The 18,909-nt window shown below is 38.9% G+C and overlaps 1 protein-coding gene and 1 long non-coding RNA gene across 2 annotated transcripts; both read left to right on the top strand.

Annotated features, from left to right (window-relative positions):
* Window positions 1-1,691: 1,691 nt before the first annotated feature.
* LOC128318112 (B-cell receptor CD22-like) lies at window positions 1,692-8,226 on the top strand. The gene is made up of 6 exons (XM_053233258.1): window positions 1,692-1,740; window positions 4,131-4,403; window positions 5,597-5,869; window positions 5,990-6,325; window positions 7,427-7,536; window positions 8,194-8,226. Exons 1-6 carry the CDS (start codon window positions 1,692-1,694, stop codon window positions 8,224-8,226), a joined length of 1,074 nt encoding a protein of 357 aa, XP_053089233.1.
* An 895-nt stretch (window positions 8,227-9,121) lies between these two features.
* LOC128318123 (uncharacterized) lies at window positions 9,122-11,604 on the top strand. Its single transcript, XR_008301608.1, has 3 exons — window positions 9,122-9,346; window positions 9,787-9,871; window positions 11,062-11,604. It is a non-coding gene; the product is annotated as an uncharacterized LOC128318123 (long non-coding RNA).
* The last annotated feature ends 7,305 nt before the right edge of the window (window positions 11,605-18,909 follow it).

Below are 18,909 nucleotides of genomic sequence, written 5' to 3'. Positions count from 1 at the left end.
GCCTAGAGAGTGCATCAGCTACTACATTTCGATACCCTGGACAGTACTGGACATGAAAATCAAAAACAGAAAACTGTGACATCCATCTCTGCTCTACTGCCACAAACCTGGCGGTTTGCAAATGGCACAATGGATTATTTTCAGTTATCACAGTAAACTGGGAACCCAACAAATACCCTTTGAACTTTCCAGTGATTGCCACTTGAGGGCAAGAAGCTCAAGTTTCATGCTGCTATAGTTCCTATCATTCTTTTTCTCTTAGCCGTCTAATTGCAAATGCAATCACATGCTTCATGTCTCTTTGTTGCTGATATAAAACAACATCTAGCCCCAGGCTGTTGGCATCCATATCTACAATAAAAGGTTTTGTGAAATTTTGCAAAACATAATATAGGCACACTTGTGAGTTTATCTTTGAGTGTGTCAAAACAACTTGACAGTCTTCAGTCCACAGACATTGCAGCAAGTCATTAGCACTGCTAGGACACCCGGCATTTAGACATGAATTTACCACATCATGCAGCGGGCCGGCTATTTTGGAAAACCCTTGAACAAATCGCCTATAGTACCCACAAAACACATGAAACGATCGCAAATCCTTCAGATGAGTGGGAACTGGCCACTGTTCTACAACAGCTACTTTTTTAGGGTCTGTGCCGATACCCTTCGCCGATATGTGGTGCCCTAGGAATGTAACCTCTGAATTCTCCAATTTGACCAGGCTCTTGAAGCCATTTCAGACCAGTGTCGAGCCTTGCCAAGTGCTCCTGGAATGTTGAGGAATACACAAGAATATCATCTAGATAGCCAAGCAAAATGTGAAATATCAGATCATTCATAATGGGTTGCACCAATCTCTGAAAGGTTGCAGGACCTTTGCAAACCCCGAATGGCATCCGTAAGCATTCAAATAACCCGAAAGGAGTGGAGAAAGCAATTTTGTGCCTGTCTCTTTCCTCCACTGCCACCTGATGATAATTGCTTGCCAGATCAATTGTGGAGAAGTATCGTGCCCCCTGCAGAGCATCAAAGCTCTCATCAATATGTGATAATGGAAATGCTTCCCTTTTTGTCTTCTGGTTTAGTTTGTGATAGTCTACACATAGCCTGATACTCCGTTGGCCTAACACATGCATAGGCACTGTTACTCTCTTGTATGACCCCTTTCCGCAACAACTTGTAGATGTGCTCCTTCACCTCATGGTACTGGTTGGGTGGGATCCGTTGATATGGCTGTGAAAAAGGCTCATCATCCGTTAAATGAATTTCATGTTTCACCTTATCTGTATAACCAAGGTCTTCATCCTCTACAGCAAAGATGTCAATGTACTTTGACAATAATGACCTGAACTGAGCTTGCTTGAACTCACTCCCCCAGCATTAATTTTATCCGAGATTGCCTGTACAATGTTTCCATGATGCTCAACCTTCACATCTAGGGTCACGTGTTCAATGTTAGCTGAAATCCGCCGAAATTTTACTTCGCAATGTTGCGAACTGTCCACACACTGTCCACCGCCGATAGGATACCCAGCCGGGTCCCAGGGGACAGCCACACGTCCTCCTGAGAAAGATTCAAAATCTCAACAGGTATACAAGGACTCTGTGCATCAACAAGTGTGGGAACGACTACTAGACCTCCTGGCATTGGAGTATTAAAGGGCTCTAACAACATAGTTCGTCCAGTCCCGATGCCTCTATTAAACCCTTTTGCCATGACAGTCACCACTGACCCAGCAGGTATGCGCTCTGACCATTTCCTAGCTACACACGCAACCTGTTTCTTGTCAATATTACATGTCTGTGACCTCTGGAAAACATCCCTCCAATAAGAATCCAATTTTCCCTTTAATGAGGTATCAAATTCTGCATGGACCAGCTGCCAACACCGACTGATTATGTTCATGCCTATGATACACGGCACCATTTTATCCGGGCTAGAAATGTCTTTAACAACTAGGAACACACAATCCAGCATCCTGATTTCCATTGCCTCAACCTCCAGCTCTAGGTAGCCCAGATAGGGTATGTCAAGTCCATTGGCAGCAGTGAGCTTCAGCCAACCAGCTGTAGAGATCATATTGTCATCTTCACCACACAGATGGTTACAGTAAAACTGTTCAGTTATTGTGCTCACCTGACTACCAGTGTCCAACAGACATGGGATAGCGACACCACAAACTGAAAGCTCAACCACAGGACAGGTACCAACAGCACGTTGCATCAACTGGTCACAAGATGGTGTTGCACTTTTTGAGTCAGTATGTCTTCCCCAAATCACTCAACTCACAACCACTTGGGTCTCCCTCTTCCCCTGAGAGTCAGAGGGTACTAGCCTGGCTGCTTTAGTGCCTTGCTTCTGAGGACAATTCTTTGCCACATATCCAGCAGTCTGACACCTGAGACATATGGGTAGCCTTTCTTCAGTGAATTTTGGCTGGGACTTAGGCCTAACAGTATTTACCCCTGTGCTACCACTCCATACAGCAAGATTCCTCACTGCTTGGGTTAGCTCACTAATTTCTCTGCCTTGCTTGGCTACCAACTTAAGGACATCCTGTAAGGTGACATCTTTTTGGTTCTGCACCTGGAGAGCAGAACAATGTGCTAAGCTACTACTACATTGTTACTTAACCGCTTTTATTCTTGCTGTGGACTCCTCCAGACACCACAGCTGAGCTTCATCCCGCACATCAACCATAGTACACTTAGGGTGGTCTCATACAAATTTACAAAGTTCCCTCTTAAGGGAGGTATCCCAGACCCCCTGTATGAACTGATCCCTTAATGCCACCTTCTTATCAGCTACAGCATCCAGGGAACATTTCAGAACCAAAATGAGCGCCTGTGCCAGGGCATGGGAGAATTCTCTTATGCTTTCCCCATCTAGTTGTTTGCGACTATAGAAACAAAGTAGAAGCTGAGGTATACTAAACTTGTCTCTAAATGCTTCCCTGAGATATGTAAACAGGTCCCTAACCCCATCATCAGTAGTACTGTGCAGACGTACCTCTTCCAGGGCTGCCCCCTTTAACAGAGACATGATGAAATCATGTTGGTCTTGTTTCAGACTGATGCCTAGCACACAGCACTCGTTCGACTTCCTCTATAAAATCATCAATAGATCTGCCATCTCTCTCAATTTCACCACTATATGGCGAGATGTGCCTTTCTCTAGGGACATAAACATAAGACCTCTGATTCAGTGCAGAAATGGCTGCCATCGCTTCATTATGTCTACTTTGCAACTCGCTAATATGTGTTTACAAATTACTTTCAATATGATCTCATCTGGTTCTGACATGGTGGGAACTCAAGTCCTTAAAAGTCTTTGTAGAAACTCTGAAAAGGGTGACGCTTGATGTCCTTTCAAACTGATGTAAGGGTTACCATCCAGTCTCTTCTAGTCTCGTTGCTGGTGAAATCTAGCCAGGGCTCTGCGATGATCCACGATGATACACAGCTTTCCCACACAGCACCAAGTCTTCTCTCTGATTCACGTGAACTTCCAGGAGGCTCTTCACCACTACCGTATTATTTCACCCCTTTTTCTTGCACACACAAAAGGAATAACTGAACCTTCCTTTACTCACTCTGAATACCCCACTAATGGTACCAAAATTTGTGGCTGCTGGGAAAATACACACAGGACCAACAAAGACTATTTGGGGTTGTTTTATTCCTATTTATTAATCAAGATAGTATTCCTATGAAAGGAAGGTCGGTAAAATAAAATACAGAAACAAAATGTACTCTGCTTGGCTAAACATTGTCTGACTAAATAAATAAAAGAAAAGACTCTTATGGTCACAGAATTTAAAGCTATCTTAATGGTGTGCAGTTTTTTTTTTTAAAGAAAACTCAACCGCAAAAACAAGAGAATCAGGAGAAAACAAGTAAATAATACGGAATCGGGGAGGAAATAATACGGCAGTCACCCGATTATATTACATAGAAAATATACTGAATACCAGCTGTGTAAGAAAATATACTATTGTAACATCTTTTATCAAATGTTAAATATAAATGTTTGTTTAAGACACAAAGCATATGTTAAAGCACAGTGAATCTACTGCTTATGTAGTAAAGTGAAAAGCAGCTCTGACACCTTCATCATTTCATACCAACAGCAAAACCCAAACCGACTATGAGAGTGAATCCTCAGAGCTCCGTCTACACTGGAGACACCATCACTCTGAGCTGTGAGCTGCAGCAGTCGACTGGATGGGAGTTTCTCTGGTACAAATATAATCCTATGTTACAGATTCTGAGCAGTGAACAAGCACACACACTTAATGTGACAGTCGATAATGCAGGAGAAACAGTGTACCAGTGTCGTGCACACAGGAGAAACTATGATTACTACACAGAGCTCAGTGATCCTGTCAGGATTACAGCGAGAGGTATGTCATGATTTTTTTCCCCCTTTTCATCAATAGCTTTTCAGAAGGAGTAAGAAAAAATAATGCATAATTTCTGCAATTCCTTGTAATTCCAGAATGTAAAGAATAATCTTAAAGTACATATGTTTTAAAAGTACTTGTCATTTGCGGCTGGTGAGATCCAATGCAAAAGTTTAAAAACATGTTATTTAACAAAGAAAAATGAAAAAAGAAGGAAAAGCTTTACATTTAAGTTTAACACCACATCATTCAGTATTTTTCTATAACAGTCTGAGACAAAGTGTTTTATTACTTACTAAAACTTTGTTAAAAGAAGGAAAAAATACAGTACCTCTGAAACCAGAAGTCTCCAATTTGTGAGAAATGTAAGAGATTATCTTCACTTCTTCACAGTCTAAACTCAACATACTATATGGAATAGAATAATAAGTAGTTACAAATACTATATATGAAAATATCTCGTAAATACTGATAACATGGTTACATGTGTGTAACTAAACACCTTATTCCACAAACTATTGTAAAGTCATAAGGGTTAAACACAAATTTACTGTAATTAAAAACATAAAATAGTACACAAAACCCCATGCTGTAATCTTAATTACAATTTTCCATTTCAGTTAACCTTTGAAAATTTATACAAATTATTGTGTGTGTGAGTCACACTGAAACTGTTTTACTAATGAAGACTGGGTTTTTGTGGGGAAAATTTCATAAATATGAGTAGAAGATGTGCCTATGCAATTTAGAGATATAGTTACACTCATCTAACTACACATTATTAGTATTTTATCCCTAGTTAATATTAAGTAACTATTACCCACTCCTTAGGTCGTCTTTTGTAGTAAAACAGGGCTGTGTAAAATTGTAAAAGTTTATTTATTTATTTATTTATTTATTTTGCACAATGCTGTTCTGCTTGCTTCTACCAGTGACAGAATCACAAAAGAAGTGCAACGATGATCGTCAGTCCCATAAAGACTACAGGCTACACTGTCCAGTACAGTTTAACTGGATCTAGATGTGGTGTTTTACATTAAAACAAAACATTTAAAAAAAAAACAGTTTATTTGTAAATTAACTGATAAAAGCAAACTGTTGCATTCACTATTCTACTATTCTGATATCATCATTGTATATCCATGACGACAAAATCATCAAGACAGTTTAGATGCTCTATTATTTTTATACAGCAAGACCTAAACCAGTGGCATCCATAAATCCTGATAAACAGGTGTTCAGTGGAGACGCCGTCACTCTGAGATGTGACATACAGGATGAAAGTGTCTCTAGCTGGCAGTACAGCTGGTATAAAGATGATTCACACAGTCCTGTCAGTAGTGAACAGGTGTACAGGATCAGTGGTGTTGAAGTGACCCACACAGGTAACTACACCTGTAGAGGAGCAGAGAGAGGAGGCTCACGCTCCTCACACTTCAGTGATGCTGTTACACTGACTGTATCAGGTGAGTGTGTGAGGTTTTTTGGGGACACATGAAAATGTACAGTTAGACATTCAGGAAAAGCTTCTTACTGTGTATTTAATAAATCTGGAAAAAATATACTCTGTATTTCCTGCGTAACAGAGAGACCACAGGCAGTACTGAGTGTATCTCCACAGAGCTGGCTGACTGAAGGAGACTCAGTGACTCTAAGCTGTGAGGTTACAGACTCCTCTACAGACTGGACATTCAGCTGGTACACAACTGTTCCCTACAGAGACGGCTTAACTCAAATAAAAAATAATCGTGGCTATATCATGTATGTGGAGCTCCTCTCAGACAGCAGCAGAGGATCTGGAGGCAACTACACTCTCAGTCCTGCTGCTCTTCATCACACAGGAGTTTATATGTGCAGAGGAGAGAGAGGAGAACCAGCCTTTCACACACAGTACAGCAATCCACAGCCACTATGGATCACTGGTGAGGAAAATTAACTGTTGAGTTGAAGTGTAGTATAGAAAAGTGTGAATGTAAGATCAGATTAATGCAGCATTTATTTATTAATATGTATAAGGCAGTTAAAGAGCCCTAAGTGGTAGAGGCTTATTGTCATGATTTTCCTTGTGTTCCTCTGTATTTTGTGATGTCTCTGCCCTTGGTCATTGGGTAATTTTTCTGGGTAACATACAGGACTCAGGAGATGGTTGACGATGTATGTGCAAGAGGATTTTATTTTAAAAGCCAGAAAGGTAGAGCAGGTAAACATTACGGATGTAACTAAGTACAAATACGTTATTCAGAGTGAACAGAAAATGTGTTCTAAACAGATACAGATGCGAATAGGAGGTGCACTATTGAGGGTTTGTTTGTTTGTTTGTTTGTTTGTTTTTAGAAAGTTTTCCAAAAAGGCAAGAATATGCCCACATCTTGTTTAAATCCAAATACATATACAGATATGGCTATTTAGAGTTAAAAACAGATGCAGGTACAGACAGGAACTGACCTGTAGGTGGTGTGATAGAGCTTGACTAATACTCAGGCGACAGTGACATCTGGTGGTGAAGAGGCATACTGTCCCCTGCTGATGTGATTCCCTGATTGTGTGCACCTGTTCCTCACTGTAAAACATTTACTGTAATATTTACAGTAATTTACTGGTAGCAAATAGCAGTAAATAACTAAAATATATTTACTGTAAAGTATTCTAATACCTTCACAGATGATTCTTGTTATGTTTATTGTATATTTCCAGTAATATACTGTAAATTGTGCAAGTAAAATACTTGGACATATATTTGAAGTGAAGTGAAGTGACGTGTAGCCAAGTATGGTGACCCATACTCAGAATTTGTGCTCTACATTTAACCCATCCAAGTGCACACACAGTAGTGAACACACAGCTGGAGCAGTGGGCAGCCTTTTTTGGCTGCCCCCGGGGAGCCTGGGGTTCGGCCATTAGGCTACAGCTGCCCCATTTATAGTACAAAATTTAAAAAAAAATCAATTTACTTGTGTTCTTCCTCATTATATCGCACAATTCCTCTTTAATTTTTATTTACGTGGCTTTTTTCTGTGTTTAAGGTGAATCTCCTCCAGTATCTCTGATCATCAATCCCAGCAGAACTCAACACTTTACTAATGACTCTCTCTCACTGAGCTGTGAGGACCAGAGTAACTCTACTGGATGGACAGTGAGACGATACACACACAGTGAGAGAGTGTTAGATTGTTCACGGTGGGGATCAGTTACAGGATCTACATGTAAAATCAGCTTCCTCTCCACATCCCACACTGGAGTTTACTGGTGTGAGTCTGAATCTGGAGAAAACAGTAATCCTGTCAACATCACAGTGCATGGTGAGTCTTCATGTAGTGTGTTTATTGGGAAAGGAAAAGGGAAATATTTAATCACAGAATATTCAGAACTCTGAGTTTGTAAATGGGGACAACAGCAATTTTTTTTTTCTTAGTACATTACCTGTAATTTCTGTAATTCTGAGTATGGATATGTGTATGCTAGTAATAAATAATGGTTTTATTAGTACCAGTAAATGAGCATGGAATCAAATCAATATTCCATATTCATATATATCTGTACTGCTGTATCCATAATTCAGTTGATTTTTTTTTCTCATGAGCTAGTGTAGGCAGTTTTCTGCAGACTTAAATGAAATACCTGCAGACTCCACAGGTTTAGAGGGTTTTAAGTTATTTACAGATAAAAGCTGGCTCTCAGTCAGAAGTGAGAAACCTTGGAAGGATTTCTCTTTATTTGATTCTCTTTTTAATAACACAGTTTATATGCACAGTGTTTAAATACTTAAATTCTGCTCTCTTTCTCTCCTCAGTCTCGGGTTCTAGATCCGGTGGTGGAACAGTAGGAGTGGCTGTGGGTTTGGGAATTTTGTTCATCGCTTTACTGATCGTAATGATCCTGCTGTGGTCCTACAAAAGAAAAAAAGGTCTGATAACTGCTTTAGCTATATTATGTAGAATATACTCAGAGATTCTAAAAAAAAAAGCAAATTTTGATGTATCACGTAATTGTGGAAAAATACCTAAGGGTTACTTGAATAACTAAAAGTGTTAAGTGTGAAATATTCCAAACAAGTCTGGTCTGAGATATCGTCCTGATTACAGTGTAAGAAACAGTTTAAATACAATGTAGATTATAAAATAAATGAAAAGCACCTGCACATACTAAATATAGATATACTAACTGTAATGTGGTTATTAATACATATTCATATTATTCATTAATATTATTATATTATAAACCAAAAACCTGTTGTAAAGTCATATTTCCAGCTAAATAAATCTATTTCCGAAATTATGGTGAAAGATGTTATGAAGGTTAACAACTAATTTACTGTAAAAAAAATATATGTATTTAATTTAAAGATTTTTACTTTTTTTCGGTTAATATTTTTTCAAATTCTCACAAATTATTCTGGGTGTGAGATCTGTGATACTGAACTCAGTTTAATAATGGAATCTGAAATCATTAGGTTTAGGTCAGTAGCTGAAAACTCTCAGTCAGGACACACACCACTTCAGGCTGGTCAGACACTGTCTCAATGACTTTATTTCTATATTTATTAGAAGAAAAGAAACTTCCATCCTTCTTTGAAATTAATTGTAAAATTATCATCTCTTTAATACACAGCATGAACAGCTTTTAATAAATTCAGTTGTTTTATTTGTTTGAAATCTATTTTGTAATCTACAGTAGCATTTATAACAAATTCAGAAATCTTCATTCTGTTTTCTCTGGAAAATTAACATATTTATGATACTGTGGATCAGGCAGATACGAGTGGAACAGGTAGCTTTATTTCCTCTTGCATTAGGAGACTTAACTACAGATTAACTCTATACAGTAAAGTACAGAAGTGTCTTGTAGTGATTAACACACTGCACTGTGTTCAGGTGAAGCTGCAGCTGAGTGTGAAGCCACTTATGCACATGTCACGAAGAAAAAGAAGACAAACAGGAACAATGGTAGAGAATTTTTAATGCTGGGACATTTAATGTATTTATTAAAATAACAAAATCAGCAAATAATATTTGAAATCTTAAACATATTCAATAATTTGTCACATTAACTATCTGCATCCAAGTATCTGAGGTCATAAGCTGCAATATTCCTCCAGATCAGACGAGTCAGTTCCATCACAGGCTCCATTAAAAAGTCAGTGATGTGTTCTGCATAGCATTAATCATAAAGTTATCATACATTGAAAAGATGCCTCATGCTGAATGATAAAGGAAGCTGAAGAAAATAAACTCTAGAGTTTAAAAATCTACTTTAAAACATGAGCTAGAATTCAGTGAGGTTTTGGCAGGAGACTGATAATGACTTATGTTTATGTTTATGAGTTATGACTGATGTATTACAAGGCTAAAGATCATTGGGATGGTTTTGTTCTCTGCTACTGCAGGTGCTGATGCTGAAGCTGGTGTTAGTGATGCGATTTATGCTAATCTTGAACTAAAACCAATGAAAAAATGAAAAGAGAATAAAAGGTAAAGCAAAATGAAGACATTTTATTTTGTGTCATAGATCACCTGCACCCTACTCTTGTTTTACATAAATAATAAAACACACTGTTGTGCTGTTATAGGAAAATAATCAATGATAGTGTGGTGTGATGAAGCAGAGTTACTGCTTCAGAGTTCCTACCCTGAAGGTGATTATTTTCCTATTACAGCACATCCCAAAGTGTTTTACCACAGCAACTTCCCTATTTAATTCATTACAGAATGACATGTCATACTTTTCATCTGTTTATTGTTGTGAGATTTCTGCAAATGTTAGTTCCTTTTATCACTTGTGTTTCATCACGTATAAACAGTCGTTCCTTTATCAGCTTCTTTTTTTTCTCTTAAAGTGATAAAGCTTAGACTCCTCTGTCCTGAAGACTTTCCCATATTAGAAAATTTCCTGACTGTTACACAGCACTGACACTGGAGACTCCTTCCATAAATGTTAAATAAACTTCTTACAGAAAAATCCACATTAACAATTACATTTTTTTTTGTTAAACAACATCCCTTAATCTGTTTATTCACATAATCTATCACTTTATTTATGTAATCTGTTACTTTATTTGTGTAATCTGTTACTATAGAAGTGATATCATATTAGAACAATTGGCATTAATATAAACCTGTGATTTGCAGCTGCACTACTGTCAGAGCTGCTGTTATAGAAAATTAATCAACACCTTCTGACCAATCAGAATCCAGAATTCAACACTGCTGTGGCCTAATGTATTTTACTTGTGTATGATTTAATATCCAGATCATTTTCTATTTAATACTTTCGATGATTTGTAATTTTTCAGGAGATTAATTCAGGATATCTTGATTCCCACTCGAAAAGGCCAGTGTTTTAAAGGTGCATTGGCTAGAACTTGGCATCTAGCAGTTACAGTATCCATGTACACAAAACCCCGCCTCACAGAATCTGCAAGAGTTCATCCATGTTAGATTGGTAGCTGTCTAGATAACTTTCCATCATCTCATTCTACTTGGACAGTTATGACATAGTTAGCTATGAACATGCAAAATACTGACACGTCAAATAACTAACTGATTTCTTGGTTTGGTCACTGATTCAAAAAGTTAATTAGTTTGTAACATCAGTGATAGCAGTATGAGGAGAAATGTATTCATGAAGATATTTATTGCAATCTCTTTCTTTCTCTCTGCAGTGAGCCGTGTGTCTGTGTCCACTGATGAAGCTACAGTTATCAAACAGATCACTGGAAAACTGTGATTTGTGTTTGTCTTCAGTTTTTCCTAAAACGCTCAGAGTAGTAAAGTCTGCTCATCCCCTTCCTGTACCCAAGAAACATTACTTCATCACCTGAAATGACTTTAAGTTTGTGGCTTAAACAGTGTTTTATGCATGCACGAGGTGCAATACCAAGAGGAGGCTTACGTTAGAGAACTCGTTTTGTACTTCAGTAGTGTTTAGATAAAATATGAATAAAGATGTACAACTCTGAATGAAATGTAGGTTATCCTTGCGATATATACAAATAATACTTTCCTTAAAACATATATATTTTATATCTTTTCATTCTGTTTGTTGTTAATTTTAGACAGGTTAAGCAGTGATGTTGATGGTAGTCAAAAATCAGCAGCTTTCCACAGGTAGTCTACATTTAAAACCAGGTTATTGGTAAATATGTTTGTGTGGAATTACATTGTACAATTGGGTGTTTTATAAATGAACAGTGTCATAAACAGAGCTGTGGTGTTTTTTCTACTGTGATAAAAGCAGTAAGTGTCTTCTGAGTTGTAGTCACTTACTGCTTTTATCACTGGAGAAACAACACCACAGCTCTGTTTATGGCCCTGTTGACTGTTCAATTCCATATTTGGACAAAATCTATTCATGCATACCAAATGTACATCTGAACCAGCATGATAGATCAGGCCGGTTCTTCAAATCTGGCCCTTGAGGTCCTGCAGAGTTTAGCTCCAACCATAATCAAACACACCTGAACAAGCTAACTAAGGTCTTCAGGATTACTAGAAAATTACAGGCAGGTAAGTTTGGAGGTTGGAGCTAAACTCTGCAGATTTGAAGAACCCTGTGATAGATCATGTTTCATTGTTACCACTATAGACCTCATTGACAAGAATATGCTATTGTATGTCAATCAAAAACACAATTACTGTAAAATATTTTTTATTTGTTATAATTATTACATCTGTTTATTTCTCAAAATGCATTAATAAAGTAGGCTTTTCCCCAAAGTTCTACTCGCCCTTTTTCTGTAACCAGTGGAATTTCAAACTAAAAAAATTGTATAGCAGAATGGTACTATAGAGGACTTATTTCTGTGAAAATTACCTGTTTGTATCTGATCCCCCACCAGTGATATTCAACCTGAAAGTGAGGGAATTTTTAAAAAATTGCACTTTCTCACCTCCATAAAAAAATAATAAATAAATAAGAGAAGTCTCAAACCTGAAATGTTCTGCATGCACACTATAATTACCTAGGTACCCCCCAAAATTAAGACTGGGACTCGAACATCTCCCATTATAAATTGACCCTAAAAGATTACAATTGGACTGAAGTTCTAAGTTCTAAGAATTTGCAAAATGTTTATATGTGTACATATACCTTGTAAAGTGCTCTAGAGATCAGTTTTGGTTCCAAGGAGCTAGCAGCATCCTGAGACAAGATATTGAGGTTTCTGTAAAGAGCTGTATAACCAAAATTTGTTGTGCGCCATGACACAAAGATGGCTGTCATAATTGAAGTAAATTAAAAAAAAAAACTAAAAAAAAAAAAAAACACTGGTAGTTTTGCAATGCCACCACATAGAGGTAATCACTCAAAAAAACTCAGGAAAATTAAAAATGGTCAAGTAACCTGCATTGGACCAGTTGAGATGGAATGAAGCAATGGCCAGTTTGGGTGAGCCTGTGCCCACTCTAGACTCAGATTCCTTTTCTTGGCTGACAGGAGTGATCTTCAGCTGCTGTGGCCCATCTGCCTCAAGGTTCAACATATTGTGTGTTCTGAGATGTGCTTCTGCTCAAAGAGTGGCTATTTGAGAGATTCTGCATTTGACTTAGATCATAACTTGTAATTTCCAACCTCTGACCAGAAAAAGCCATAGAAAACGCCCTCTCAACTCGAAATTCCTACTTGTGAACTCAGGGTAGTCTTCTCAAATAATGACGTGTTCTCTTAAAAGCAGAAACTCGATCCTGCAGTATTACTCAGTGTAAGTAGAGGATCTCAGTGCAGTAAAGTTCAGGAGTAAATGAGGAATCAAATAGAAATGTTATTACTCTTACTGCATGTCTACACACTGGTACACTGATGTACAGGACTAACACAACACTGAAAATGTCCAAAACACAACACAGGAAATTAACATTACAGCAGTGGCAGTGATTCAGAATGAAAAGCTACTAACTGCATTTCTTCCCAGTCCTGGCAGAGGGATTAAGATAGTCAGGATTAGAGGTTTGTAAATCAAGCTTGTATCTAAAGCATTGTTGTATATGAGCACTAACACAGTCTACACAATTGGGGATAATTTTTGGTAGGTGTCTGCAGTCAGGAACATCACACACTTCTTCCAACGGAAAATTGTAGCAGAAAAATAGTTTCATGCATATTTTACTGTATAAATAAACATTTATTCCCTTTTGTTACTTCAAGAGGCTGCGCTACACCACCAGCAGCCAGCAGAGGGTAGCAGTGGAGCACAGTGAGAGCAGCCATTCAGGAGAACTCAGTTACCCAGAATTCTCCAGGCTGATTAACCTGGATTAACTGCACGTGCCAGGCAGGATACTTAAGGCCAGTCTTTGAGACAGCCCTTTGTCACACCTTTGTAGAGGAGTGACTGGTATTGTATGCCAGAGCTTTATCTGAGGTAAGGGTAAAGGAAAGGAAAGGAAAGAAAGGAAAATGAGAATTTAAAAGAATTAGAAAAGGAAAGAAGTGACTAGAGAGATTGCACCAATCACACCCCAACCCTTCCCTTACCCTTTATTTCACCAATATATAAACCCTGCTTGCCCAGTTATTTATAAGCAAGCAGGGGTTTTCACTCTGCAATTGGGTCCACACTGAACCGTCCTGTAACAGTTACCATATCATTTGTGTATGAGATTTTAAAACTCGGGTCTCTTGTAAAGAACAGCTGGCTGTTAGATGTCATAAGCTTGTGTTATGAAGGCAACTGAAGTGATATTCAGTGAGAAAACTCGCTCTGGACTCAACTAAAGCTCGACATGCTCCATCCCCAACTCAGCTCCTGCTCCTCTGCGCTTACATTTATCATGTCAGCAGTAACAAAAATGAATTCAGTAACATAGCTTCATATGCTATAGCGGGCATTACACACAATGTGCTTTTTATGTGCTTTTGCTTTGCTGTGCAGATTACACACATGGATTATAACTAGAAGCACAAAAATATTACATTCAAACCTTATTGTGCAATCTAGGCCCTTTTTATTCCTTGTTCACCATTAGGCACACTGTAAAAAAGAAAACATTTACCACACATTATTTATTTAGATGCAATTTTGGGGAAAGAAAAAAAAAAACAGCGAGATCCATAAATATTTGGACACTGACCAAGTTGTGTGATGCTGTGAGTAAAATTTCTCTGTGTGTCTTCAGCAACATGGACAGCTGAAGACTGGAAAAAGAGCAGGTGATTTTTTTTTTAATCTTCAGCTGTCCTGTGTCGGTGAGTCTGTGCCCATGATAGCCTCAGATTGCTGTTGTTGGCTGAGAGGAGTGGAACCTGATGTGGTCTTCTGCTGTTGTAGCCCATTGTGACGGCGGACCGACAGCCCGCGCACGTAAAACATCAAACGCTCCTCGCGCGACTGACGGCGTGCTGCTGAAAAGTCAGCGTCCTTTCAGCACCGCGTTTGTGTTGGACAGCCGGAGTGCGCGTGGCTGTGGGGCGGAGCGACCTAACTCAGCACGGCTGGCGGCCAATGAGTGGCGCGGCTCCTCTTCACCCTCCCGGAGAAGACGAGGAGCTATAAAAGGAGCTCGCGGCCACTCTAGCGGAGGAGAAGGAAGGGTAAATTATTATATTATTATTCTCTATCTCTGTGTATTTTCTAAATGTAGATGAAGCTGTAAACGAAAGTGAGGAAGACGAGTTTCTGTCGCTTCACAACTTCTCCGCTGTTATATTCTCACAGTCTCACTTCCCACACTCTGCACCATAAGTTTCACTTTCACTTTTAAGGACAATAAAGAGCACGCGCACTTAATGCCTCTGTGTGTGTGTGTGTGTGTGTGTGCAGCCTTCTACGGTCCCGCAGTGTCACACCCATCCACATAAGGTTCGATATTTTGTGCATGTTGAGATGCTTTTCTGCTCACCACAGTTGTAAAGAGTGCTTATTTGAGTTACTAGATCCTTCATAGCAGCTCGAACCAATCTGGCCATTTTCCTCTGACCTCTTATCAACAGAACTGCTGCTTACTCAGTGGTTTTTGTTTTTCTCACCATTCTGTGTAAACTCTAGAGACTGTTATGTGTGAAATTCCCAGGAGATCAGCAGTTTCTGAAATACTAAAACCAGCCCTTCTGGTACCAATATCCATGCCATGATCAAAGTCACAGAGATCCCACTTTTTCTTCATTCTGCTGTTTGATGTGAACATTAACTGAAGCTCTTGACCTGTAGCTGCATGATTCTTTTGCATTGTGCTGCTGCCACATGATTGGCTGATTAGATACCTGCATGAATGTGCAGTTTTACAGGTGTTCCTAATAAAATAGACAGTCAGTGTATGTAGCTGTTTCGCCTCCAGATAAGTGAGATAACTCATACATTAAAATATTATAAAGCGACCATTTTCACTGAGCCCTGAACATGTCCTGATTGATGCTAACACTAGCTATAACTAGTTTATCACTATTGTGTTCATTAGTAAATGCAACTTAAACACACTAGCTAGCTAGATATCTAAGGGTGGAAAATGTAGCGAGTCATTAACTGCTTACCTTAATCTGGAATATACCATTAATAGACAGTTCAGATTCACAGTCACTCATGCATTTCAGCACCTACACAATGTTCATAGTGACAACAGGAACACTACTGTTCATTTATGACGACACATGCGAAAAGTCTCTGTACCTACCTGCAATTAATAATGTAAATAAAATGAGCATTAGCATTTAATATAAAGAATACATTAATTTTCATCTCTCACCTCACACAAGGACAAATTTTAATTTCATTAAATCACTTGATGTTTAACAAAACTCTGTTAAATATCATCTCCATAACACACTGCATTTTTAACTCTATAATGGGAAAAGCCACTGGTTACCGAGTTAGATGTCATTTTAAAAGATTAAAACTTGAATGAGAGAATTCAAAATACAGGTGTGTACAGACTGTTCTCAATGTACATGAGCAGACTGAACGGTGATAAGATATATTTTAATCAGTTCTGTTTAAATCTATAACAGTGTGGATGAGGTCAGGATTAAAATTATACTGCAGTTACCACTAGAGGGAGTCAAAGGCATTTTAGTTTCACTTTTCAATCACTGGCCACCACATGTTGAGCTACTGCAGCCTTCCTGTCAGCTCCAACCAGTCTGGCCATTCTCCTCTGACCTCTCTTATCAACAAGCTGTTTCTTTCTGTCTTTTTGTTTGTGTAATCTATATAGACTGTTGTGTGTGAAAATCCCAGGACATTTCTGAAATACAAGTTACTGCATGAGGTTATGAATTATGGTGTATAGGTGTTCCTAATAAAGTGGACAGTGAGAATATAATGTACATTTAGATATTTTGCCTATTTGCAGCCCTGTTACTCAGTGTGTTATTCTTTAATACAAATGATTTTAATCCTAGTAAAGTGAAACATTATAGGTTTTACAGTGTGAGTCTTAAAGTCTTAATGTGAAAAAAGGGAATAAGAGCAACCACATCCGTGTCAACTAAAAAGAAGAAGTGACATATGTACATTCTTTCTCTCTCTCTCTCTCTCTCTCTCTTTCTCTTTCTCTCTCTCTCTCTCTCTCTCTCTCTGTAAGTACACAGGAAGTTGCCGTTGTCTGTGTTCACTAAAATAGAAGCTTGCATCCACCACATGCCACAAACCCCCCATGAGAGAACACAGGAAGTGGAAAGACTTTAACACACACCTCTGCTCTGTCAGTCAGTCAGTCATTAGAGAGACAGGATGGAGCTCAGTCCACTCCCTGTGATGCTCTGTGAGTAAATGTTCTCTTTGTGTCTTCATTAGAGTGAGTGGTGGGGTATAAAGTTGTTCATCTGCAGTCTGAATGTCCTGAGTGATGAGCTTATTGTGTGACTAGGACATTGTGTGTATTTCTGCATGACTGCTCAGGTGGATCAGTGTATCTATATCTGTTAAGGGACGGGTTTAGTTTGATGCGTAACTACTCTCAGTAACTATGATAGTTCAACAGGGAAGAGTACAAGTAGAGCAAGTTTAAAACACAGGGTTTAAATAATCTAATGAGTGTAAACGAGTCACACAGCACAGCACTGTTTTTTAAATAAACTCTACTCATTAATTACCTGTCTGTGTATATAGGATATATATATAACAAATGCACAGTGCTTTAAAAAAAATCACTAATAATTATTTATCTGTCTGTGCTAAAAAATTAGAGCAATAATTGTGCAGAAACAAACACTTCTCATTAGTCCTGTACACACACAGAGCAGTGAGAGTGTTAGAGGCCTGAGAACAGAGACCAGGTCGCGGATGTGGTTTATTTTCTATTTTAGTGTAGTTTTGCAAATTCAGCCATGAAGAAGGGGAGGAGGTGTGAAGGGGAACATGTGAAAGCAGTAACTAACACTTGACTGTTTAACTGTTGATGTGGTGGGCAAATTTAACTCCACTGACACTCACTAAGCTCTTTTAAAGCCAAAAGTTGGCTAAGATGAAAATCACCATTTGAAGCCAGAGTCTCCACAGCAGGGCCAGTTGGATGACTATTCAGAGTGATACTATTCAAATGACTATTCAGAGTGATAAGACTTCTAAACATACCCTAACTGACCACTTTATTAGGAACACTATTCTATTACTATACTACTCCCCCATCCCCCATCCCCCCACCCCCTTACGAGAAGTGTTGGAAGAGATTTTTCAACCGTTCTGGTTAAATCTATTACAATGTGGATAAGGTCAGGATTTAAAATTTATTGCAGTTACCAGTAGCGTCAAAGTCATTGTAGTTTCACTTTACATCTGCAGGCTGCCACCCGTCTGGTCACACTTCTCTGCCCTCTCTTTCCACACTGCAGAAAATGTCATATATGAAAACTGCACTAAAATATAAATTACATATGTTCATCCTCCCTCTCTCTCTCTCTCTCTCTCTCTCTCTCTCTGTCTCTCCCTCTCTTTCTCTCTCTCTTTAAGAACCTTACAGTGTGAAAGTCCATTGGTTTTATGTTCCAGAGCTAAGATTATCACACTTCAATAATAATATCTGCTGCATATTTGGTTACTTTGTGCAATAAAATTAAATAAAGTGAAACAAACAACTTAATGAGCAGAATAGTGACCTTTGTATAAGTTACTGTAGTTCCCCTTCAGGAACTCGAGCTGCGTCACGAAACGCTATGGGAACGCCCCCGCGTGACCGCGCTCTGAATCACGTGTCTAATCCGTCCAATGGATGGGCGAGACGTCACGGGCGGGGTGACGTAGCAACCCAGAAGCATAAAAGCCCGATCGGCGAGCCCTGCGTTAACTTCCTGTTTTCAGCAAGTGCTCTATGTTGATTGTTTGTCTATTTTCCGTCTGGTTTGTGTTTTATCGGCGGCATGCCTAAAGCCAAGGATAAGACAAAGGGCGAGAGCGGGCAGGCTGTGTGTTCCTCCCTGTCCGCGATATATTACGGGCTGGGATACACACAGTCTGTGCGTTGCCTGTTTGGGAGCGGAGCATGTTCAGTCGGCTCTCGAGGGAGCCGGCTGCGCACATTGCGAGCATTTACCGCTGCACATTCTCCGCTCCCGCTGGGCTCTCTTTGAGGAGGGAGCCCTC

Source organism: Pangasianodon hypophthalmus, chromosome 4 (assembly GCF_027358585.1).
Source record: "Pangasianodon hypophthalmus isolate fPanHyp1 chromosome 4, fPanHyp1.pri, whole genome shotgun sequence".
In the NCBI taxonomy this organism is placed as follows: domain Eukaryota; kingdom Metazoa; phylum Chordata; class Actinopteri; order Siluriformes; family Pangasiidae; genus Pangasianodon; species Pangasianodon hypophthalmus.
Note: the sequence above shows the minus strand (reverse complement) of the source record. Positions and strands in the feature narration are given on the sequence as shown.

Excerpts from the sequence above, each read along its gene's own strand:
- LOC128318112 (XM_053233258.1), top strand. The coding sequence starts at position 1,692 with ATGCCTCTATTAAACCCTTTTGCCATGACAGTCACCACTGACCCAGCA. Across the intron at positions 1,741-4,130 it reads AGTCACCACTGACCCAGCAG|CAAAACCCAAACCGACTATG; the intron begins GTATGCGCTCTG and ends TCATACCAACAG. Across the intron at positions 4,404-5,596 it reads TGTCAGGATTACAGCGAGAG|CAAGACCTAAACCAGTGGCA; the intron begins GTATGTCATGAT and ends ATTTTTATACAG.